This window comes from Heterostelium album (assembly GCF_000004825.1).
Source record: "Heterostelium album PN500 unplaced genomic scaffold PPL_scaffold2, whole genome shotgun sequence".
NCBI classification, from domain to species: Eukaryota; Evosea; class Eumycetozoa; order Acytosteliales; family Acytosteliaceae; genus Heterostelium; species Heterostelium album.
In genome coordinates this window covers 2,617,621-2,636,778 of record NW_008805064.1, presented here as the reverse complement: position 1 = coordinate 2,636,778, position 19,158 = coordinate 2,617,621, and the positions used below count along the sequence as shown (strand labels likewise).

The 19,158-nt window shown below is 33.9% G+C and overlaps 7 protein-coding genes across 7 annotated transcripts; 5 read left to right on the top strand and 2 right to left on the bottom strand.

Moving 5' to 3' along the window:
• Nucleotides 1-151: 151 nt before the first annotated feature.
• On the bottom strand, nucleotides 152-1,942 carry PPL_02320 (uncharacterized protein; the record flags this gene model as incomplete). Its single annotated transcript, XM_020573311.1, has 4 exons — nucleotides 152-367; nucleotides 430-1,118; nucleotides 1,199-1,807; nucleotides 1,876-1,942. 4 exons carry the CDS (start codon nucleotides 1,940-1,942, stop codon nucleotides 152-154), a joined length of 1,581 nt encoding a protein of 526 aa, XP_020437428.1.
• Nucleotides 1,943-3,083: 1,141 nt separating this feature from the next.
• PPL_02319 (uncharacterized protein) lies at nucleotides 3,084-5,601 on the top strand (the record flags this gene model as incomplete). Its single annotated transcript, XM_020573310.1, has 3 exons — nucleotides 3,084-3,389; nucleotides 3,543-5,374; nucleotides 5,559-5,601. The coding sequence occupies 3 exons, from the start codon at nucleotides 3,084-3,086 to the stop codon at nucleotides 5,599-5,601; spliced, it is 2,181 nt and encodes a 726-aa protein (XP_020437427.1).
• Nucleotides 5,602-5,763: 162 nt separating this feature from the next.
• On the top strand, nucleotides 5,764-8,884 carry vps16 (uncharacterized protein; the record flags this gene model as incomplete). The annotated part of the gene is made up of 7 exons (XM_020573309.1): nucleotides 5,764-6,000; nucleotides 6,085-6,161; nucleotides 6,245-6,486; nucleotides 6,580-6,991; nucleotides 7,103-7,286; nucleotides 7,362-8,728; nucleotides 8,821-8,884. 7 exons carry the CDS (start codon nucleotides 5,764-5,766, stop codon nucleotides 8,882-8,884), a joined length of 2,583 nt encoding a protein of 860 aa, XP_020437426.1.
• A 423-nt stretch (nucleotides 8,885-9,307) lies between these two features.
• CYP508B1 (cytochrome P450) lies at nucleotides 9,308-11,255 on the top strand (the record flags this gene model as incomplete). Its single annotated transcript, XM_020573308.1, has 8 exons — nucleotides 9,308-9,364; nucleotides 9,432-9,510; nucleotides 9,579-9,931; nucleotides 10,006-10,301; nucleotides 10,379-10,733; nucleotides 10,813-10,964; nucleotides 11,032-11,126; nucleotides 11,197-11,255. The coding sequence occupies 8 exons, from the start codon at nucleotides 9,308-9,310 to the stop codon at nucleotides 11,253-11,255; spliced, it is 1,446 nt and encodes a 481-aa protein (XP_020437425.1).
• Nucleotides 11,256-11,579: 324 nt separating this feature from the next.
• PPL_02316 (Galactose transporter) lies at nucleotides 11,580-12,887 on the bottom strand (the record flags this gene model as incomplete). The annotated part of the gene is made up of 3 exons (XM_020573307.1): nucleotides 11,580-11,902; nucleotides 12,010-12,560; nucleotides 12,634-12,887. The coding sequence occupies 3 exons, from the start codon at nucleotides 12,885-12,887 to the stop codon at nucleotides 11,580-11,582; spliced, it is 1,128 nt and encodes a 375-aa protein (XP_020437424.1).
• A 1,190-nt stretch (nucleotides 12,888-14,077) lies between these two features.
• PPL_02315 (uncharacterized protein) lies at nucleotides 14,078-16,616 on the top strand (the record flags this gene model as incomplete). Its single annotated transcript, XM_020573306.1, has 2 exons — nucleotides 14,078-16,220; nucleotides 16,516-16,616. 2 exons carry the CDS (start codon nucleotides 14,078-14,080, stop codon nucleotides 16,614-16,616), a joined length of 2,244 nt encoding a protein of 747 aa, XP_020437423.1.
• A 119-nt stretch (nucleotides 16,617-16,735) lies between these two features.
• On the top strand, nucleotides 16,736-17,167 carry PPL_02314 (uncharacterized protein; the record flags this gene model as incomplete). The annotated part of the gene is made up of 2 exons (XM_020573305.1): nucleotides 16,736-16,791; nucleotides 16,849-17,167. The coding sequence occupies 2 exons, from the start codon at nucleotides 16,736-16,738 to the stop codon at nucleotides 17,165-17,167; spliced, it is 375 nt and encodes a 124-aa protein (XP_020437422.1).
• Between the last annotated feature and the right edge of the window lie 1,991 nt (nucleotides 17,168-19,158).

The window sequence follows — 19,158 nt, the reverse complement described above, 5'->3', positions numbered from 1 at the left end:
AATTCTTACTAAATTCACAAAAAAAAATAAAGTAGTTATAGCACATCGATGTTAGCAAGTTATTGTTTTGTGGGGGATACCTTTTTTCAAGGTCTTGTTTATTATCTATATTTTATATTTGGATAGGGATCAAATATTATACTTGATTCCTTTAAAACTCTCCAAGTTGTTGAAGACATTTTCTTGCTCTCCAGTCAAGGATCGATGGGAAATCATATTGAGTGGAGTTGTATGATTTAGCTTTCTTGATATGAGCTTTGGCATCTGATTTCTTATCCTCGAGAATTGCAATCTCTGCTAATCCTACATTTGAATAAGGAACGATAAAATGATCGTAACCTATCTGTTTTTCATATGTCAAAGATGTCTGAATAATAATCAAGTTAGTTAAATAATATCCAAATAAATAATGTCCATTTCATTACTTACTGAATAATATTTCTTTGCTTCTGTTCGTTGATCTAATTGTTGATAGTTTGCACCGACCATGTAGTTTCCGGCGGCCAACTCTTCAGGTGTCAGCGATGGCAATGTGAGTGCCTCCAAGATAATCTTGTTGGATGCTTCGAAATTGTGTGCTTCGTTTAGTAGTGCGGACTGTGCGTATGCTCGTTCGAATGCATTCAGTTTCTTGTTCTTAAGGTAACGGTTGGCCTTACGGAGAGAGAACTCATCGAAATCGTATCCTTTTCTGACGTTTTGCTCGACACCGGACATCACAGTCAGCGCTTGTTCACGGTTGTCCATCATCTCGTAGCAATAGGCCAGCTGATACTGAATGAATGCCTTGAATCCAGAGGAGGTTGTATCCTTGAGGAACTTTGAGAGATGTTGCTCGGCAACCGTCCAATTCAAATTCAAAAACTCGTTGTAACCCAATTCCGACTCCAAGAACAACTGTAGCTGCTTCAACTCACCCGAGTTTTTCAGAGCATTATTGTAGCTGGCCGACGACTGTTGAATTATACCTTGCTTTCTCAAGATTGCTCCTGACATATAATTTATCATTGCTCCATCCGGATATCTCTCCAACAGATCCTTTAATGTTGGAGCGGCTGCTTCGAAATCCTCGAAAAAGAATGCATATAATAAAGTATAACAACATTTTGCCATGACAGCTGTTCGTAAAAATAACAAACATAAACATATTAATAAAAATAGAGAGAGTGATATAGATAACAAACTTGATTATATTTACATCTAATTCCAGTGGTTACATCTGCAGATAATTTAATTTCCTTCAAACCTTCCATTCTGTTTGCTTTGAATCCAATTCCTTCGACCAACCAGACGTATTGTGGTGGAACAACGGAGACGAGGAAATGGAATATTCCAACACCGTAATAAGCTAAACTAACGAGGTGTTGATAAGCTGGGAATGTAGTTGGCAGCTGTACTACTTGCTCGAACGCTTGGTAAAACTGCTTCCACGACTTTCTAAATGACATACCGGCCTTGATGTTGTTCTGTGCCTTGAATTCTATGATACCTTTCATGACCATAGTCTCTGCATACACCAACTTGGCAATGAGATACTCGGCTCTGGTGAAAGCCGACTGTGAATCTGAACCATTGTTGTTTGCGCTGCTCGACAGCTTCTTTTCGTCTTTCTCTTGTTTCAAATACAATGGTTTCTGTGAGAGTTGAAGAGCACGTGCCAACTTTTTACACTCGGCGATTCTCTTGGATGCTTCTTCGTTATCTTCCTTTGTCTCTGTTAATACTGCTTTAATAAATGCAATATCCGCATACAATAGAGCAAACAATGGTAATTGACTATTATATTTTACCAATATTTGTTCACATTCTGAAGTCATATCGATATTAATATTCTGAACTCACTTTATCGTCATAACAAACAACTCATTAACTTACCTCCAAGTTTAAATCCCCAAAACAATTGAATTGCTTGGTGTAATTGATCTAATTGTTCTGTATTCATTTCTTAAATCTAATCAATAAATAAACTATATATATATAATCTTTTATTTATTTTAAAAAAAAAATGATTTGATTTATTAATAAATAAATAAATGATACAACAACAACAAAACAGGGAATATAATAGATAAAATAAAGAACAAGCAAATATCCAAAAAAAAATCTGAACTGATTAAAAAAAAAAAAAAAAAAAAAAGAGGATGATGATATGACCAGCAATGAAAAAAACCCTTACAATTGTTGGCTTGATTTGCTCTGTTTTCTGGCTGGTTCTGTTGTTGTTTTTGCTAACTTATATAAATTATAGTTTATTAGTTATAGTTAAGTTATTGTACTGGTAAATAATCGATTATTATGTTTGATGACAATGGTGGTGGTGACGATTTATTTTCAATCTATAAAATGGAAATGCATCAACCTGTGTAAAATAAAGTAAACAAAAATTTAAATAAATGAAAAAAAATTAAAATTTTTAGTGATTTGATTTATAACAATAATAATCGGTTTTATTTTGTGTTTCAAAAAAATTAAAAAATCATTGATATTTATAAATGTGAAATTTTTTTTGTGTCTATTAACACCCCTAACAATCATACCATTAAATGAATTTGCAAAAAAAATTGTAAAAAATGATGATGTGTACAATTTTTATTTTATTTTAATCAGTTAGCAAAAATATTATAAAACTTTAAAATATTTAAAGATTTTTTAAAAATTATTAATTTATATTTATTATTAGATATAGCTAATTATGTGTTTGGAAAATGATCACTCACTGAGTGTAATATCATTATTATGTTTTTGGGAGTACCAATCAAACGACTGATAACCATCGGAATTGATTTTTTTGATTTTTTTTTCCAGCAGCACCAACACTCAGCCCAAAAAAGTACCATTATTTTTATTATATTTTTATTTTTTAATAATTAAAAAACTGATAACATCATCACATCATGATTTATTTTTTTTTCTGCAGTTATACCAATTTAACTTATTTGTACATTTATTTATTTATTTATTTATTATTAGTTATGATTAGTTTCGAATAGTTTAAATATAATCATTTAAACATTCATTTAAATTGTTTAAAAAAAAAAAAACCATATTAGTAGAGGAGGAGGAATAATATTACATTACATAAAATGCAAAATCTATCACCTCAACTCATTGCAAAAATACTCTTTTTAGAGTATAAACAATATAGTTACACCGGAAATTATAATATTGTTTATAGTAAAAAGAAATCCAATGAAAATAGTGCTGCTACTGGTGGCGGCGGTGTTGTTGGAAATGATGTTTTGGAGAATGGGGTGACTGCCACAGTTGGAGGAACCGCTGAGTTGACCACACACAGCAATAACCATAGTGATACTAACACTAGTGATGTTTATGTTTTACATTTTGATCGTCAGAACTATGCTTACCGGCTGCTTATTAAACACTCTCTGGTTTGTCGGCGTTGGAAGGACGGTGTCATCAATCTGATCCCGCTGAATCGCATTACCATCACCGATACGCATGGTCTACGTCTTCTCGTCTCCTTTATCAACAGAATCAACAAGCTGCCACAGTTGACTGATCTCAACTTTATTGTCTCCGAGCAGCTTAAGGGTGCATCTCCATCGCAACACTCACTCTATCATCAACACTGGGTTGCCAGCAGCAGTGCCGTTGGAGGTGGCTCGTCGGTCAGCGCTACATCCTCTTCAACCTACCAAGTCTATAATAACACTTCTATGTCCAATATATTTCCAACGTTTCCAGCTTACTCCTCTGTTGAGTTTGCATCACTTCAAAGCAACAACAACAACAAAAACAATAGCAATAGTAACAATAGCAATTTAAGTACTGGAAAAAGATTTTCAATGGCTTTGATGAATTTACTACCAAAGGAATTGGATGTATTAAGAAAAGAAGATTTGGATAAACTATTAAAGAGTGGATTGCTTATTAAAAAATTAAGATTGACGCATGACTCTTGGAAGGCATACTATCCTTTGATTATCTCAAAGACTCTGGTTGCATGGCCACTGGAGACTCTGGATCTCAGTGGAAATAATCTGAATGACGCAACAGTGATTAATATCCTTCAGAATCTGGCATCACTACGCTCGCTCCATCTTCGTAGTCTGAACCTATCACATAACCAACTATCGAACAGTGTTATCCTTACGCTTGCACGCTTGGTAAAGAATTTCCAGGCACCCAACAACCTGAATCTATCACACAATCTCATTACATCGGAGCCCATTAAACCGCTGTTGGAATCAATGAAATCAGCGACCTCACAATTTACATTGCAACTTGCCAACAATAGAATCAACGATCTCGGTGGAGTATTGTTTTGTCGCTACCTCCAGACCAACTCGAATCTGATATCACTCAATCTTGCCAACAACAACCTCACCTGTGAAACATCGATTCTGCTTACGGATGCCCTCAAATCTCAGAGTGGATCCAACATGAAATCTTTGAAACTCTCACTCGTTGCAATGGGACAGGAGGAGATGAAAGCATTTGAGTCGGCACTGCGCTCGCCCAACTGTCGATTGGCCCGACTCTCGATGGCGGCCTGCGCAGTCACTGGAATTGCCGGCGCGACACTCGCCCAGGCAGGAGCACTCTCCACCTCGCTCGTTCATCTCGACCTCCGCTACAACATGATCGCGCCAACTGGCGCCATCGCTCTCGCAACATCGATCGCCACAAACACCACACTCCAATCGCTCAACATTGGCTACTGCTCGCTCGGCCAAGACTTTGGCACGCAGCTCGGCAACAATCTGCAACGCAACCGAACACTCACCAAACTCTGGGTCAACGACAATGCAATCGGTGCCGACGGATTCATCGCCATTGCAGACGCGCTCGCCACCGCCAACTGCCGTCTCCGACTACTCGACCTCAGCTCCAACTGCACCGTGCACGAGACACTCGGACTGCCTGCCGTCTCCAAGCTCGCCGACGCACTCGCTTCCAACAGCTGCACACTGACCGACCTCAATCTCTCGCGTAACCGTCTGGGACACGAATCACTCAGTCTGCTGGCTGCATCGCTACGCACCAACCGCGTACTTGCTTACCTCAACCTGAGTGGCAACTACATTCGTGGCGAGGGTGCACTCGCACTCAAGGGTGCACTCCACATCAATCGCAGTCTACGAGTACTCACCATGAACGGTGCAGGACTGCTAATAGACGGAGTAAAGACAATTCTACAATTCCTACAGCAACAACCACAGCATTGTTCACTTGATGCGATACACCTCGACAACAACCTGCAGGACGACTCAGAGGTTGCACAGATCGAACCACTAGTTCATCAAACACTTGCTGACAACAAGAGAATCAGTGAACTAGATGTTCTACCACATATACTAGAACGAAGATCTCAACCCTACACTCGTCAACGTCATTACTACAAAACCAAAAAGTATCTACTCAAGCTCTATGAGAGAAAGCTACTCACCAAAGAGAAACTTATAGATCAATTTTCTAATTTATTAAAAATTTAAAAAAACATCATAAATATCATAAATATATATATATATAGTTATTTTATATAAAAATACATTATATGTATATATAATAGATTAAATTAAAATAAATAACTATAGTTTAGTTTGTTCATCATCAATCAATTACCTTTCTCTTTTATAAAAAAAAAAAAAAAAAAAAAAGATATGAAAAATTTAAAAAAAAAATCTCATGAGAATTTTCTCTTGTCTTGAATCTAATTTTGATGATGTTATTGTTGTTCTGATTAAATTTAATAGTTAGTTTTTGTTTGTTGTATTTTAATTTGAAAGAAATAAAGAAATAATGAATAATCCAACAAGTAGTTGGATTGATATTGGAGATTGGGTGGTCTCAAAGAGAGAGATCTACAATATGTCTTGGGATGTTGACTTTGAAAAGAATATATTGGTTGCTGCTCCCAATGGTGGTCCAATCGCAGTAACCCGTGATAGAACTAAAGCAATTGAAATCACTGCTCAAACTGCCAAACCATATCTATTCATTTATTCTGCTTCTGGTAAACTTATATCTTCAACAATAGTATGTATCATCTAACTTACAACACAATAAAGATTGATATTTAACTTTTATTTCTATATATATCAATATATTATTCATTTTTAGCTAAAAGAAAGTGAATGGAAAGCAAGTGTAGTTGGTATGGATTGGGTTAGTCAAGAACGTTTAGTTATAGTTTTATCGTATGTCTTATTCTTATCTTAATTTTATCACAATTCAATGTAATCAATTCAATTACTTACTTAAACCTACTCGAATATGATAGGAATGCAACTGTTATAGTTTATAATATATTTTGTGAAGAGATTAGCAATAATTCATACTCTAGTATTAGAGATGAAGTAAGAGAGGTCAAGATATTCAATAATGGTGTTGTCTTCCTCACTTCAGTGTATCCAACAACTGGTGGTCCACCAAATGGTCCACAAGATCCAAGAATGAACAACGATAGAATGAATATGAGTACTGGTGGTGGTTGGCGATTCTATTATATTGAATTATTTAGACGTATGTACTAGTTAGCTATATAGATATAGATATTTGATAATCATAGATCTAATCTAATAATATATATATATGTATTTTGATATGTGATAACAGCTGTACCAGTACAATTTGCAGAAATACATGAATTGGACGGAAATGTTAAACCGGCATGGGATATTGTAGAGCCACATATGACAGCCACCAGCATTTTGGATGTAGAGTTGTTCGTTGCTACCAGAGGATCATTGTTTAGATTGAATTCTTCGGATGCCAAGAATCAATTGTTGTCACAGAACTTCTTAAAGATCGTTGTCAGTCCGTGTGGTAACAAGATGGCATGTCTATGTCCATCTGCAGCACAAGACTCTATTGATCTCTACATCTATCGTACCGATTGCTCACAACACATCAAATACACCAACGTTTCCAAACGTATTCCACACACTCTTAAATGGTCTGGTTCCGACGGTGTAATGATGGGTTTCTATAGTTCACTTAAATATTTTGAATCCGGTTGTAATACGATGTAAGTAAAAATATAATATAAAACAAACACCACTTAATCTAAAATCTTAATATCTAATATATCTTTTTTTCTTTATATATATCATCATCAATCATCTTTTAATAAAAACAGTGTTACAGAAGATAAAGAATCAACTGTTCCATTATATTTGGTTACTGAAATCGATGGACTTAGAATCATTTCTTCGAGAACAACAGACTTCTTTTGCAAGGTTCCAGATGAAACAGTAGATATTTTCACAATTGGTTCGGTTACACCTTCTTCTTTATTATATACTGCAACCGAAGATTTCCTTGTAGGTTGAAGCGCTGCTGTGATATAAATAACTTTAGTGTGCGTGTACTAATTAGGTTTTTGATTTAAATTTTAGAATCATAGTCCAAAAGCAGATGAATATATTAGAGGTATTAGAAATGAATTGGATATGGCAGTCAATACCTGTATTATTGCAGCGGGTTACGAATTCAGTCGATCGGAACAGAATAAGTTGTTAAAGGCAGCATCGTTTGGTAAGTGTTTCTTGGATAGCTACAATCCGGATCTCTTTGTTCACACCTGCAAGGCATTGCGTGTGCTCAATGCCGTTCGTCACTTTGAGGTCGGTATTCCGTTGACTCTACAACAATACAACTACATGGGAGCAGAGGGACTGGTCCGTTGTCTCATCGAGCGTCGTTCACATCTCTTGGCCTGGCGAATTTGCGACTACTTGAAGATAAAGGCTGACTTTGTTTTGAATCACTGGGCCTGTACAAAGGTGCGTACCAACGAAGACGAAGAAGTCCTCTCTCGAATTATCATCAACAAGTTGCAGTCGGCACCGGGAATTTCCTATGCCAATATTGCTTCCGCTGCATACAGTGTCGGTCGTCATCATATCGCCACAAAGCTGCTAGAGTACGAACCAAAGGCTGCCGAACAAGTTCCACCATTGTTAACTATGAAACAGCGTGACATGGCGTTGAACAAAGCAATTGAGTCGGGTGATACCAACTTGGTGCATTTAGTGCTGCTCAACTTGGAGCGTAACGAGAGAAACACCTATTTGGACACTGTTTTCTCAAAGAAGGTTGCACTCGACCTGCTTCTATCTTTCTCGAAACAAAAGGGAAATCTCGGACTCTTGAAAGAGGTCTATACCATCAAACAACAATCAACCGAACTTGCATTGACATTTATGTATGAAGCATTCCGTTCCGGCGACTTGGACCAACGTGTCAAGTCGTTCGGTATGGCAGTGAATGCATTCAACTCATCAAAGGACAAAGATATTCATCTCTATGCAAAACTCACTGAGGACCAAATCAAATTGGAACTTCTTCAGAAGGAGTTGGAAACATCGATGCCCGATGCTTCTTTCCTCGGTCTGTCACTTGCCGACACTATGTACCAGTTGGTGTTACTCGGTGAGCAGAAGCGTGTCAGTAAGATCAAATCCGAGTTCAAAGTGACCGACAAGCGTTTCTGGTGGACCAAGATCAAAGCTCTCTCCATCTCTGGTCAATGGGAGGAACTTAATAACTTCTCGAAAGAGAAGAAGTCGCCCATTGGATATGAACCATTTGTAGAGGTCTGTCTCGATCAAAACCAACAAGTCGAAGCACTCAAATATATTCCAAAGATTCAAGACACTGTCAACCGTTGCCAATCTTACATTCAAGTTGGATATTTCCGTGAAGCTGCAGAGACTGCTTTCAAAGATAAGAATTTAGATCTTTTAAATTTCGTAGCTAAAAAGTAAGTAGTCAAAATAAGATTTCATTTCTCAATCAATACCAAGCAAGGCAATAATCACTAACAAACATGTTGAACTATTATTTATTATCTAGATGTACAAATAACGAAGTAGTATTAAATTTAATTGATCAAATGAGAGCTCAATTGTCAAAATAAAAATGAAATTAAAATTAGCAATTTTTTAAATGATTTGGTAAAGGTTGGATTCGGATGAGTGATCATTCCCATTTTGATCACTTAAGTTCATTTTGAAAAGTGATTGTAAATTTGTGCATCTGAGGTAACATTATTCGAAGCATGTCATCAACCCATCGCTATAATTTGCATGATCTTATAACCTTTCCCAGGCAAAAAAAACCCAAAAAATTGATCTTCGATTTCTTTTATTTTTTAAATTTAATTTCATTGTTTGTTATAACCACAGGGTGATACAAACTGTTTAACAAAAAAAAAATAAAGGAGTTTAGTTTCCCTTTAGTTTAAATCATTTTGATTTCATTATAAATATAAATTTTAATTGCTTTCAGACCAAATAGTCATCTTGTAAATATAATATTATTTATATTTGTTTAGTGAACTATGGGTTTAATTTCAATAGCAATTATAACCATAGTGTTTTTAGCAATTTATTCTTTTGTAGGTTGTTCTTTGTTAGGTTTTGAAAAAACTTTCTTCTAACAATGTGTGTTTATAATATTTTTAGTATAAAAAGAACTTTGATCCGAAAGAAAAATTAAAAGGACCATTGCAATTACCAATCTTTGGAAGTTTATTATCATTGGGTAAGTTTATATAGCTATAACGTTTTGTAACAATAGAGTCAAATTAATTGAAATGATATCTTTAAAAGGAAAATTACCTCATCATACTTTGATGAGATGGGCCAATAAATATGGAAAGGTATTCCGACTCTATATGGGTGATTACAGAACTGTTGTTGTTAGTGACCCTGTCATGATTCGTGAAATATGGGTAAAAAACTTTGAAATCTTCTCTGATAGACCACATCTTCCTACCTTCGAGTATTTGAGTGATGGTTACCATGATCTCTCTTCATCTGACTATACCCTTTGGAAACACAATCGTAGCATTGTTGGTAATGCCTTCTCAAAGATGAAATTGAAGAATGTTGGAACTCACCTCGACAGACAATGTAAATTGTTGTTAAAAAGAATGAAGGAATTTCAAGATTCTGGTGAAGTTGTAGGTTAATCTCTTTTTTTTTACTTATTATTTATCACCGAAAATATTAATTAATTCTTTATTTTTATTATTAGTTTTATCCAAGAAATCATTTAAAGAAATTCTCTTTGAATATTATTCTATCGATGGTATTCAGTGAGGAGGTTTCTTATGACGAAGGTGTTAGTGGAAGAGTCTTGGAACAGTTGATTAAACCAATGGACCGTATCTTCGAACTTAGTGGAACTGGAAATCCACTAGATTTCATAAAGATTTTGGGACCCGTTTCAATGTTTCTCATTAAACTCATGGTTCAAAAAGATTACCATTTGATTAAAGGATATCTCAGTCAATTATACGAAGAACATCTCAAGAATGTTGATCCTAACAAGTATGTTGTAATTTTATACTATATTATAATTTAATTATTTTTATTAATATTTTATTTATTAATTTTCTCTCTACAAGTCCCAGAGATTTGTTTGATCAAATCATCACATCCGAATATCCATCCGCCAAAGAAAAGAATATCTTAGGTATTAGTAGCGACATGATCTCTGCCGGAACAGACACAAGTGCAACTACTTTGTTTTGGTTCTTTTTGTACATGTGTAACAACCCACACATCCAGGAGAAGGCATATAACGAAATCAAAGATATCGTTGGTTCAGATAAAGAAGTTCTTTTGTCTCATAGAATTAGTACTCCCTATACCTACGCCATTATCAAAGAGATTTTGAGAATTCGTCCTATCGGACCATTGAGCATCCCAAGATCATGCAATGAGGATTGTCAAATCGGTGGCTTTGAATTCTACAAAGGTGTAAGTAATTTTATGCTGGTTCAGATAAAGAAGTTTGTTTTTCAATGTTAATGTTATTAATAATTTTTAATGAAATTAGGACCAATTAATCATGAATATCTTTGCTGTGCATCATGACGAGCAATACTGGACTGAACCAGATAGATTTATACCAGAGAGATTCTTGTCAAACAATCATGCAGAATATTGGATTCCTTTCAGTATTGGACCAAGAAATTGTGTTGGATTAAAGTAAGTATTTAATTTAATAAATATTTAAAGATATTCATTTTATTAACCTATTCTTGTTATTCAAAAGTTTGGCTTTGGACGAAATCTATATCGCTGTTGCCAATATCTTGTTCAACTACAAGATCACATCTGAATCCGGTAATCTAATCGATGATACTGAGGGTATGTTGTTGAAAGATTAACTAATATTATTTTATACTAATGAATTCAAATTTATTTTATTTATTTAAAGTCTTTGGATTAACTACTCATCCAAATGATTTCGGTGTAAAGTTGGAGTCAAGATTCTAAAAAAAGAATCAATATCTTATCTTATTAATATCAATAATAGTATATTAATCACTCATAATAATTTTTTTTTAATCCTCAATAAAAACTGGTTAATTTTACCAAGAAAGTCCTAAATTACATACGTTTATCAACTTTGAATTATCTTTGTTATCAACCAAGATCATTCTAATTTTCAATTTCCTGTTCTATTACCTAAAAGTCAGACCATATAATAGGGATTACTTAGACGTGATCCTAAGCTTTGGTCTTCTTAAAAATCTTTATCTTATCTATTTTGTAATTGATCTTTTTTGTTTATTTTTATAATCGTTATTCTTAATTATCCTATTGTACTTTTGATTTCGATGGTTTCATAAAGTATGATTGAACTACGTCCAATGATAAACCTAAGAAAACCAATGCTATGGACGACCACTGAAGGGCCGATAGTGAGTGTCCAAACCAAAAGATTGAAATAAGAATTGAGAAAAACTTTCTAGTTGTTGTTACAGTTGTGCATGTGAGAGCGCTGAAGTTCTTTGTCGTCAAAAAGATAAAGTGTTGTCCGAGTGCACTTGTGATACAGAAAATAAAGATTGGTCCAATGATTTCTGGATATTTAATGATATATTGAATTGCTGGTACAATCTCTCCTTTGATTGCAGAAACTAAGAATAATAAATGAATTTAATATTAATATAAAATGTTATTATTAGCCAACCAATGTTGTTGTTGTTGTTGGTGAATGATTCAAATATTATCAAATAATACTTACTTGCAAACATAAAGAAAGTATTCCAAAGATTGGTGTAAAGCATCATACTGTTCGATGATGGATTGTAGACTCTTACGTATTGATCTTGTGATGGACCGATTACACCATCCAAGAGGAGTGATCCCAACAATAGCAGGTTTCCAAAGATGACATTGGAATCAAACTCCACTGAAGTTGTGGAATGCTTCTTTCCTGATGGCCACATAAACATGGCGACACCCATCGAGATAACGAGCACAATGAAATATTTCATTGCAGAGTAACGACGTTTGAAACAGAGAACTCCCATCACCAACACTGGAATTGGCTTACATGACTTTGCCAACACCTGAGTGGGATAGCTTATGTAACGAATCGAGGTATTCGAGAGAAATGTGGAAATAACAATGAGCAACGCTGTATTTCTATATTCAGAGATTGGTGTATTGTCTTTCTTCTCTTTGGTGGCTACCTTTACGACCAAAGCCGACAAGTAGTTGACCAAACATTGAAGACCCAACAAAAATGCTGTAAACTGTCCAATCTTTTCACCATTATATTGTATTATATTACTATTTTATGAAATACCAATGTTAATAAACTTTGCTAAATGCTTGATGTAGGATATTGATTTGATATACATACAGTTTCTCTTGATAGACACCATATAAAAGATAGAATACATATATACCGGCAACACATATCAAAAACATGATCTCCATTTGAAATTTACTTGTCTTTTTATGCTCGTGAACAAGCAGATTGCTGATCCCATTGTCGATATTTTTATTATTTAGTTTTTCATTATCACTGTTGTTGGTTGTGTAGTGTTGCTCGTTTTGTTTACCTGTTTTATTCTGATTGTTATTCAGAACTTTCGATGATTGAACGACTGTCATTGATTTCTATGATTATTATTAATTAACAACAATATTGTTGTTACTGTATCTGTATTAATATATGTATAAAAAAAAATTGGTTGATTTCTTAAGAAATCATTAATTAATCAAATTTCCAAAGAAAATAAATAAATATGTATTTTATTTCTTTAATGAAATTATTATTTGTGTGTACTTCTATAATTATAATATTATATATTTTAGACCAATTACTGACTGCAACAACAAACAAACAAATAAATCTCAAATTTGACCTTTCATTCAGTTACCCCCTTATTTTTTTTTTTTTTTTTTTCTAGTTGCCACCGTCACGCATTTGTTTTTTTTTTTTTTTTGCAAAGACAACTAACAATGGTTGAATTTACCTATCTTTTTTTTATTTTTATATTTATTTATTTTATTGAAACATGATGTTAAAGAAGTCTAACTTCCAACTAGTCAATCCAATCAAAGAGATCTGGACGAAAGAGAAACAACAATATCAAAGGTACAATTGTAGGTTTGTTTTCATTTTGTTGAATGTTTTCTCCAGTTTCGCTACTGTTAATGGATTGTTTGATTGAAGATGACGATGAAACTCTTCCAAGATTAGTAATAGATTCTAAGAATACAAATATATTTTAAGTATAAACTCTTTTTTAAAATAATAAAATTAATCTTTTACCTACGAATTAGTGTCATGTTATTCAAATTATATGATCAATCTCTACTTTAAAGTAAAGATCCAATTTCATAAATAACAAATTATGTTAGTATTCACTTTTTTGAGTATTATTATTTATATAATTCAACCAAGTTGTTCTCGATTTCTAGTTTTGTTACTATAAACAGTAATAATAATTTTTGATATCATTCGCCAATAGAATGAATTTATTATATAAAGTAGCTAAATTGTTTTTTATTTATATATATGTACATGAATGAAAATACTCTTGTTGTGATTGATTATCTATTATTATCTACTCACAGCCATCTATCAATAAACATTGTGTTTATTTCGAAGTAATCCGTGTTAACAGATATTTATAAAAATATTTCATGAGGATAATAACATTACACACACTTTAAAGTCGGTTATTAAATATTTTTTGTTGTGTGAGGTGTGATTCGAATAAGAATAATTTTTTATTATGAGGGTGGTGGTTTGCAAATTTATTTTGGGAATAGTTATTGTTAGAGCGATAATTCAAATGAGATTTAAAAATATTATAAATAACAAGTATATATTTCAAAGAGTGGTACACTTCATTCATGAAGGTCACCATTTATATGCTTGCAAGTACAGAAATAATGAGATTGACGATGCATTATGGCTGGTGCAAACAGGGAGTTTCGAAATCTTGAGGAATAAGATATTGTTGGATGGCGTCAGTACTGATGATCTATGCTATCGGCTGTTGTATTGGCCAGTTGAATCACTGTCAATACTATTCGAAAAACAACGATTCGATATCATAGAGTTGTTGCTTGCCAACAGGAGTGTTGGCTCATTGCAATACTGTTTCTTCACAACCGATGTCATTGACAAAGCAGTTGCATCGAGTGCACCGATCTCACTACTTGAGAGAATCAATAGTCTGTTGCCAAGATCGATTACATGGCGATGTTATTCTAGTGCTGCGCAGGCCGGTCGTCTAGATGTCATCGAGTGGCTGAGGAAGAGTCGTGCCGATATCTTACCGACTGGCGAAGCAACTGTTAATGCAGCTGCCAATGGTCATCTTCATTTGATCAAATACTTTCATGAAAACGATGGTTGGGCAACTTTTAGCAAAAAGGTGCTCGATGCTGGTATTAAGAGTGGAAACCGTCAACTCATAGATTTTATCCTTGACAAGAGACCTGAAGGATTGTCGAACGAATCAATCGATCTACTTGCAGCCAATAGTGAACTACACGACATGATATTCACATTGGTAAGAAACAAGTCCGTCGATGCACAATGTACCTACAAGTCTCTGGTGCATGCCTGTCGATTTGGCAATTTGAAGCTGCTCAAGTTCCTAATGGAGAATGAAAAGAAGTTGACTTCTGTCAGTCAAGTACCGTTTACCAAGAAAGATATAGACTGTATTGGAAGAACCGAGTCATCGTTGTCGACTGCAATCAGATATTGTAATGTCAATTGTTTTGACTACCTTTCCAAACTACCGGTCTACAAGAGCTACATAGGAATTGTAACGACACAACTTCATAATAATCTACTAGTATCCGATCAGATATCTCCGGACAAACATATGGAATTGTTTCAATATCTAAAGTTGGGAAAGTACACATTCGATATCGAGTCGATAAACATTGCCGTTATTCTTGGTGACATTAAGTTGTTTGATTTGGCGATGACCCAATTTGGTAATTGCCTAACGTATGCCAGCATTGTTAAACTATTTCAGAATGCTGTCGGATATGTACATCTTGAAATGACGCTAGAACTGTACATTAGATATGTGATTAACAATACTGGAGCTGTTGGACAAGGAATTGCATTTGGATTGAAAATGAGACGATTAAATCCGACACCACCCGCCGACTTAATAGAGATACTCGAGCGGCTACATCATTTTCCAAATCATCCATTGAGACTGGCTCCAAGCCAGGTGTATGAGGCTGCCAGGACATCAGAGGAGATGCTGCGATACTTATTCACTTTCTATTCATCCGATAGTGATGTATCAAAATATTCATCTTCATACTTGGATACGGCAGCTGGTTTTGGATGTCTTGATATCGTGGAACACTGCTCAAAAGGAATACACTCGGATGAATTGAAAAAATGTTACTATACTGCTGCTGCACGTGGACAACTTCATATACTCCAGTATCTCACCAGTGAACACAATATCAAAGGTGACCAAAAGTCACTTGTAGAAGCGATTAAACAGGGTCATCTCAAAGCTGTAGAATACATCCATCGAACTGGTATCAATACACAGGTAGACACGTCAATGTTGAACACCGACAAGATTCAAATGAGCCATCATCTTGCTAGTCTAATGGAGATTCAAAATAGTCGCAACACTTTTTCTAAGAAGCTATATGGCAGCGACGATGATGACGATTACGTACAATCCTCGCAATTTCAGAAAACACAAAGAATATCAGCGATAAAGAATCTGTCACAGTTGAAGCTATTTTTCTCAAAGTGGTATCTAGAGTCAACCAGTTGTAAAATCAGTATTGATTTAAATACGATCCACTCATTGATAACCACCAACAAAATCGATCTACTTGTATTTCTATTGGAGGAAGTAAAATACAATCACTTTGATAAGAATATTTTCGGTCGTGCTGGAGACAACATCAACGCAAGTCTTTTTGGCTCGATATATGGTGGTAATTTCGAAACAGCCAACTACTTACTGGACTGTCTGATCAAGAAAAACCACTCGGCATTCCCTAGATCCCTATACAATACTCTCATAAATACAGTCACAGTCGAACAACAAGAGACATTACTCAACTATAGAATATTTCAATACATCAGACAAAGAATAACTAATGAAATCTTACCGTTGTTGGTAGATTGATTGGAAATAAAATAAGGCTAACAATATATAGTTGTATTTATAAATGATAAAAATTCTTTAAAGTTCTTTCTTTAAAGTTCTTTATTTTTCTTTTGAGTTAGAGTGGTTTGGAGGTGCAGATGCTGCAGTTCAAGATTTACTGTTGAACGACGTGTGTAACGTAGATTTCAATGTTTGGATTCAATACGATGACACTGAATGAGAGTGTTTGTCCTCTATCAATGGTTTGTCCGTTACCAAGCCATAAATCATTACCTGCTTGTTGAATGTTGTAGACTGCGTTGTAGTTTCTGAGTTGGAGATTGTTGGCACGCATGTTCAATGAGACAACACGTCCACCATAGTTGTTGTGGATATCGACTTGAACTACATAGAAGGTCTGTCCATTCTCATTGAAAGTGCTGGTCACCTCTTGGGAGAGCGATACTTTGCAGTCACCTTGAGCTAAACATTGTGGTTGTTGACCGTTGTGATAACAGAACTGTTGGTTATTGCATTGAGTTTGGCATTGGTATTGTTGTCCGTGATATTGATTCTGATATTGTTGTCCTTGATACTGTCCTTGATATTGTTGTCCTTGTTGGTAGTTTCCGTTGTACAACTGTCCTTGGTTGTATCTCTGACCGTATTGGTTGTATTGATTGTACTGTCCTTGGTTGTACTGTCCTTGGTTGTATTGCTGACCATATTGATTATATGGATTATATTGTCCTTGGTATTGTTGACCCTGACGGTACAGCAAATCCTGGCTGAGTTGTTCTTCGACTACGACGTCACCTGCGTTGGCAAGAGCAACAATTAGACAAGTTGCAAGAATGGCAAATGTTAACTTCATTTTTTAAAAGCTTTTCAAATTGTTTAATATATATAACTATTAATCTTTTATACTTTGAATGATGGAAATAAACTACCAGAAATGAATTGTTTAAATAGCTATTGTTCCTCCATATTGTTTTGCTAACCTCCACAAGTCAGAAACTTGATTTTGATAGCACATTCAACTCAGTATCAATACTAATTGTCAGTAATAACACGATAGGATGGTGCATAATAATATGATTTTTTTGAAATGTTATCAGATATCTTTATACCCTTAACCATATCATTCTAGAGGGTTTTAAATTTTTATTCTTAAAATAATGATAAAATTTACCAACAAATTAAAGATGTCATCATTCTTGTAAAAAGAATTATCAAATGATGCTTAAATTTAAATGTATTTAAGTTCTTTAGATATAGCTACTCCATCTATCAAAACACAACTATAAATAAATGATAAATGAATGATTACGAAACTTTTTAAAACATAGAAAATTACTATTTTAGAAATATTAGTGTTTATAGTAATAAAAATAAAACTCTAAAGATATATCTTTAAATTATAACGAAGGATGTCGTAAGGAGAAACAATTAATTAATTGTTTACAAAAATAAAAATGAAAAAAAAAAAAACAACAACTCACAAACACTACACTTTAATATTATTAATTTGACAAAGATAATTAATTAACAACTAATCCAAAAAAAAAAAAAAAAAAAAGATTATAATATCTTTATTTTTACAATGGAAAAAGATTAATTATTTGTTTTTGTTTTTTTTTTTTTCATAGGATCAAAATAAAAATATCTTTATATTCTTTTTTTTTTTGCTAATGGGCTAAATAGGAGTTAAATAGGGATTTGGAATTATACCAAGATTGGAAAATATTTGTAATCTTTTGATAAAGGTTGAAAAAGACACTCCACTATCATTATTTTCAACCTTCGCCCGATTTTATCTCCTCAAGATATTTAACTTTTTTTCTAGATGGATTTGGATATTTTCTTAAACAAATGTGGAATGGCCATGGTTCTTTTTTTTTTTGGATCAATTAAAGATTATCTTAATTGAATCTATTAAGATAAAAGATATCAATTCAATTATTAAAAATGGTTCACACATGCACCTAAACCAAAATTCAACTAAATAGGTCGCCCTGTTTTGACCAAATCTAAAAAATTAATTTGATTGTGAAAGGTAGATTTTTTACTATTAGTAAAACAGTGGAGATGGAGTTGGAGCAGTATAATAAACTATTGTAATTGGTTAAAGGTGTTAAAATCGATTAGTTCAAATCTTGAAACAATAGATCAATCTAATAGTTAAATCATAAGCCAAAAAAAAAAAAACCAAAATATCTTTTTTAAAAATAATAAATTAATTTGTAAATATATTTTATTAATCATTTAATTTAATATTATTAAAAAATAAGGTGATGAAGATTGGAACAAAAAAAAAAAAAAATAAGATTTTTTTTTCTTGAATTTCATGGGTCTTCTTTCACTATCATAGTGATGATTCATAAATTTGTTGTTTATTGCAAAAACAAATGATTTTAGAATAAAAAATCTGATGTTTTTTTGTTTCAGACGATAAAACTCTCTTAAGATGAAAAGGTAGAGTTAAGACCAGGAACTCCTAGGGTGAAGGAGTTCGTAGGAGCCAAACACAGGCGATAGTTTTTGGGCATGTTGACGCGTACCATGGTGATTCTGACTGCCATAGATTACCATACTGTTTTTTATTTATGAACTGGGTCCACGTCGTCACGCCGAGTTGGAAGAAAACTCAACAACAATTTTTGGTACCGATAATCTCTGCAAAGATGAATTACAAATTGTAAAAAAATAAAAAAAACAAAACAAAAATAATTTTAAAAGCACCTAATAAGTATTGATTATATAAGACCCTGGAGTGAAAAACA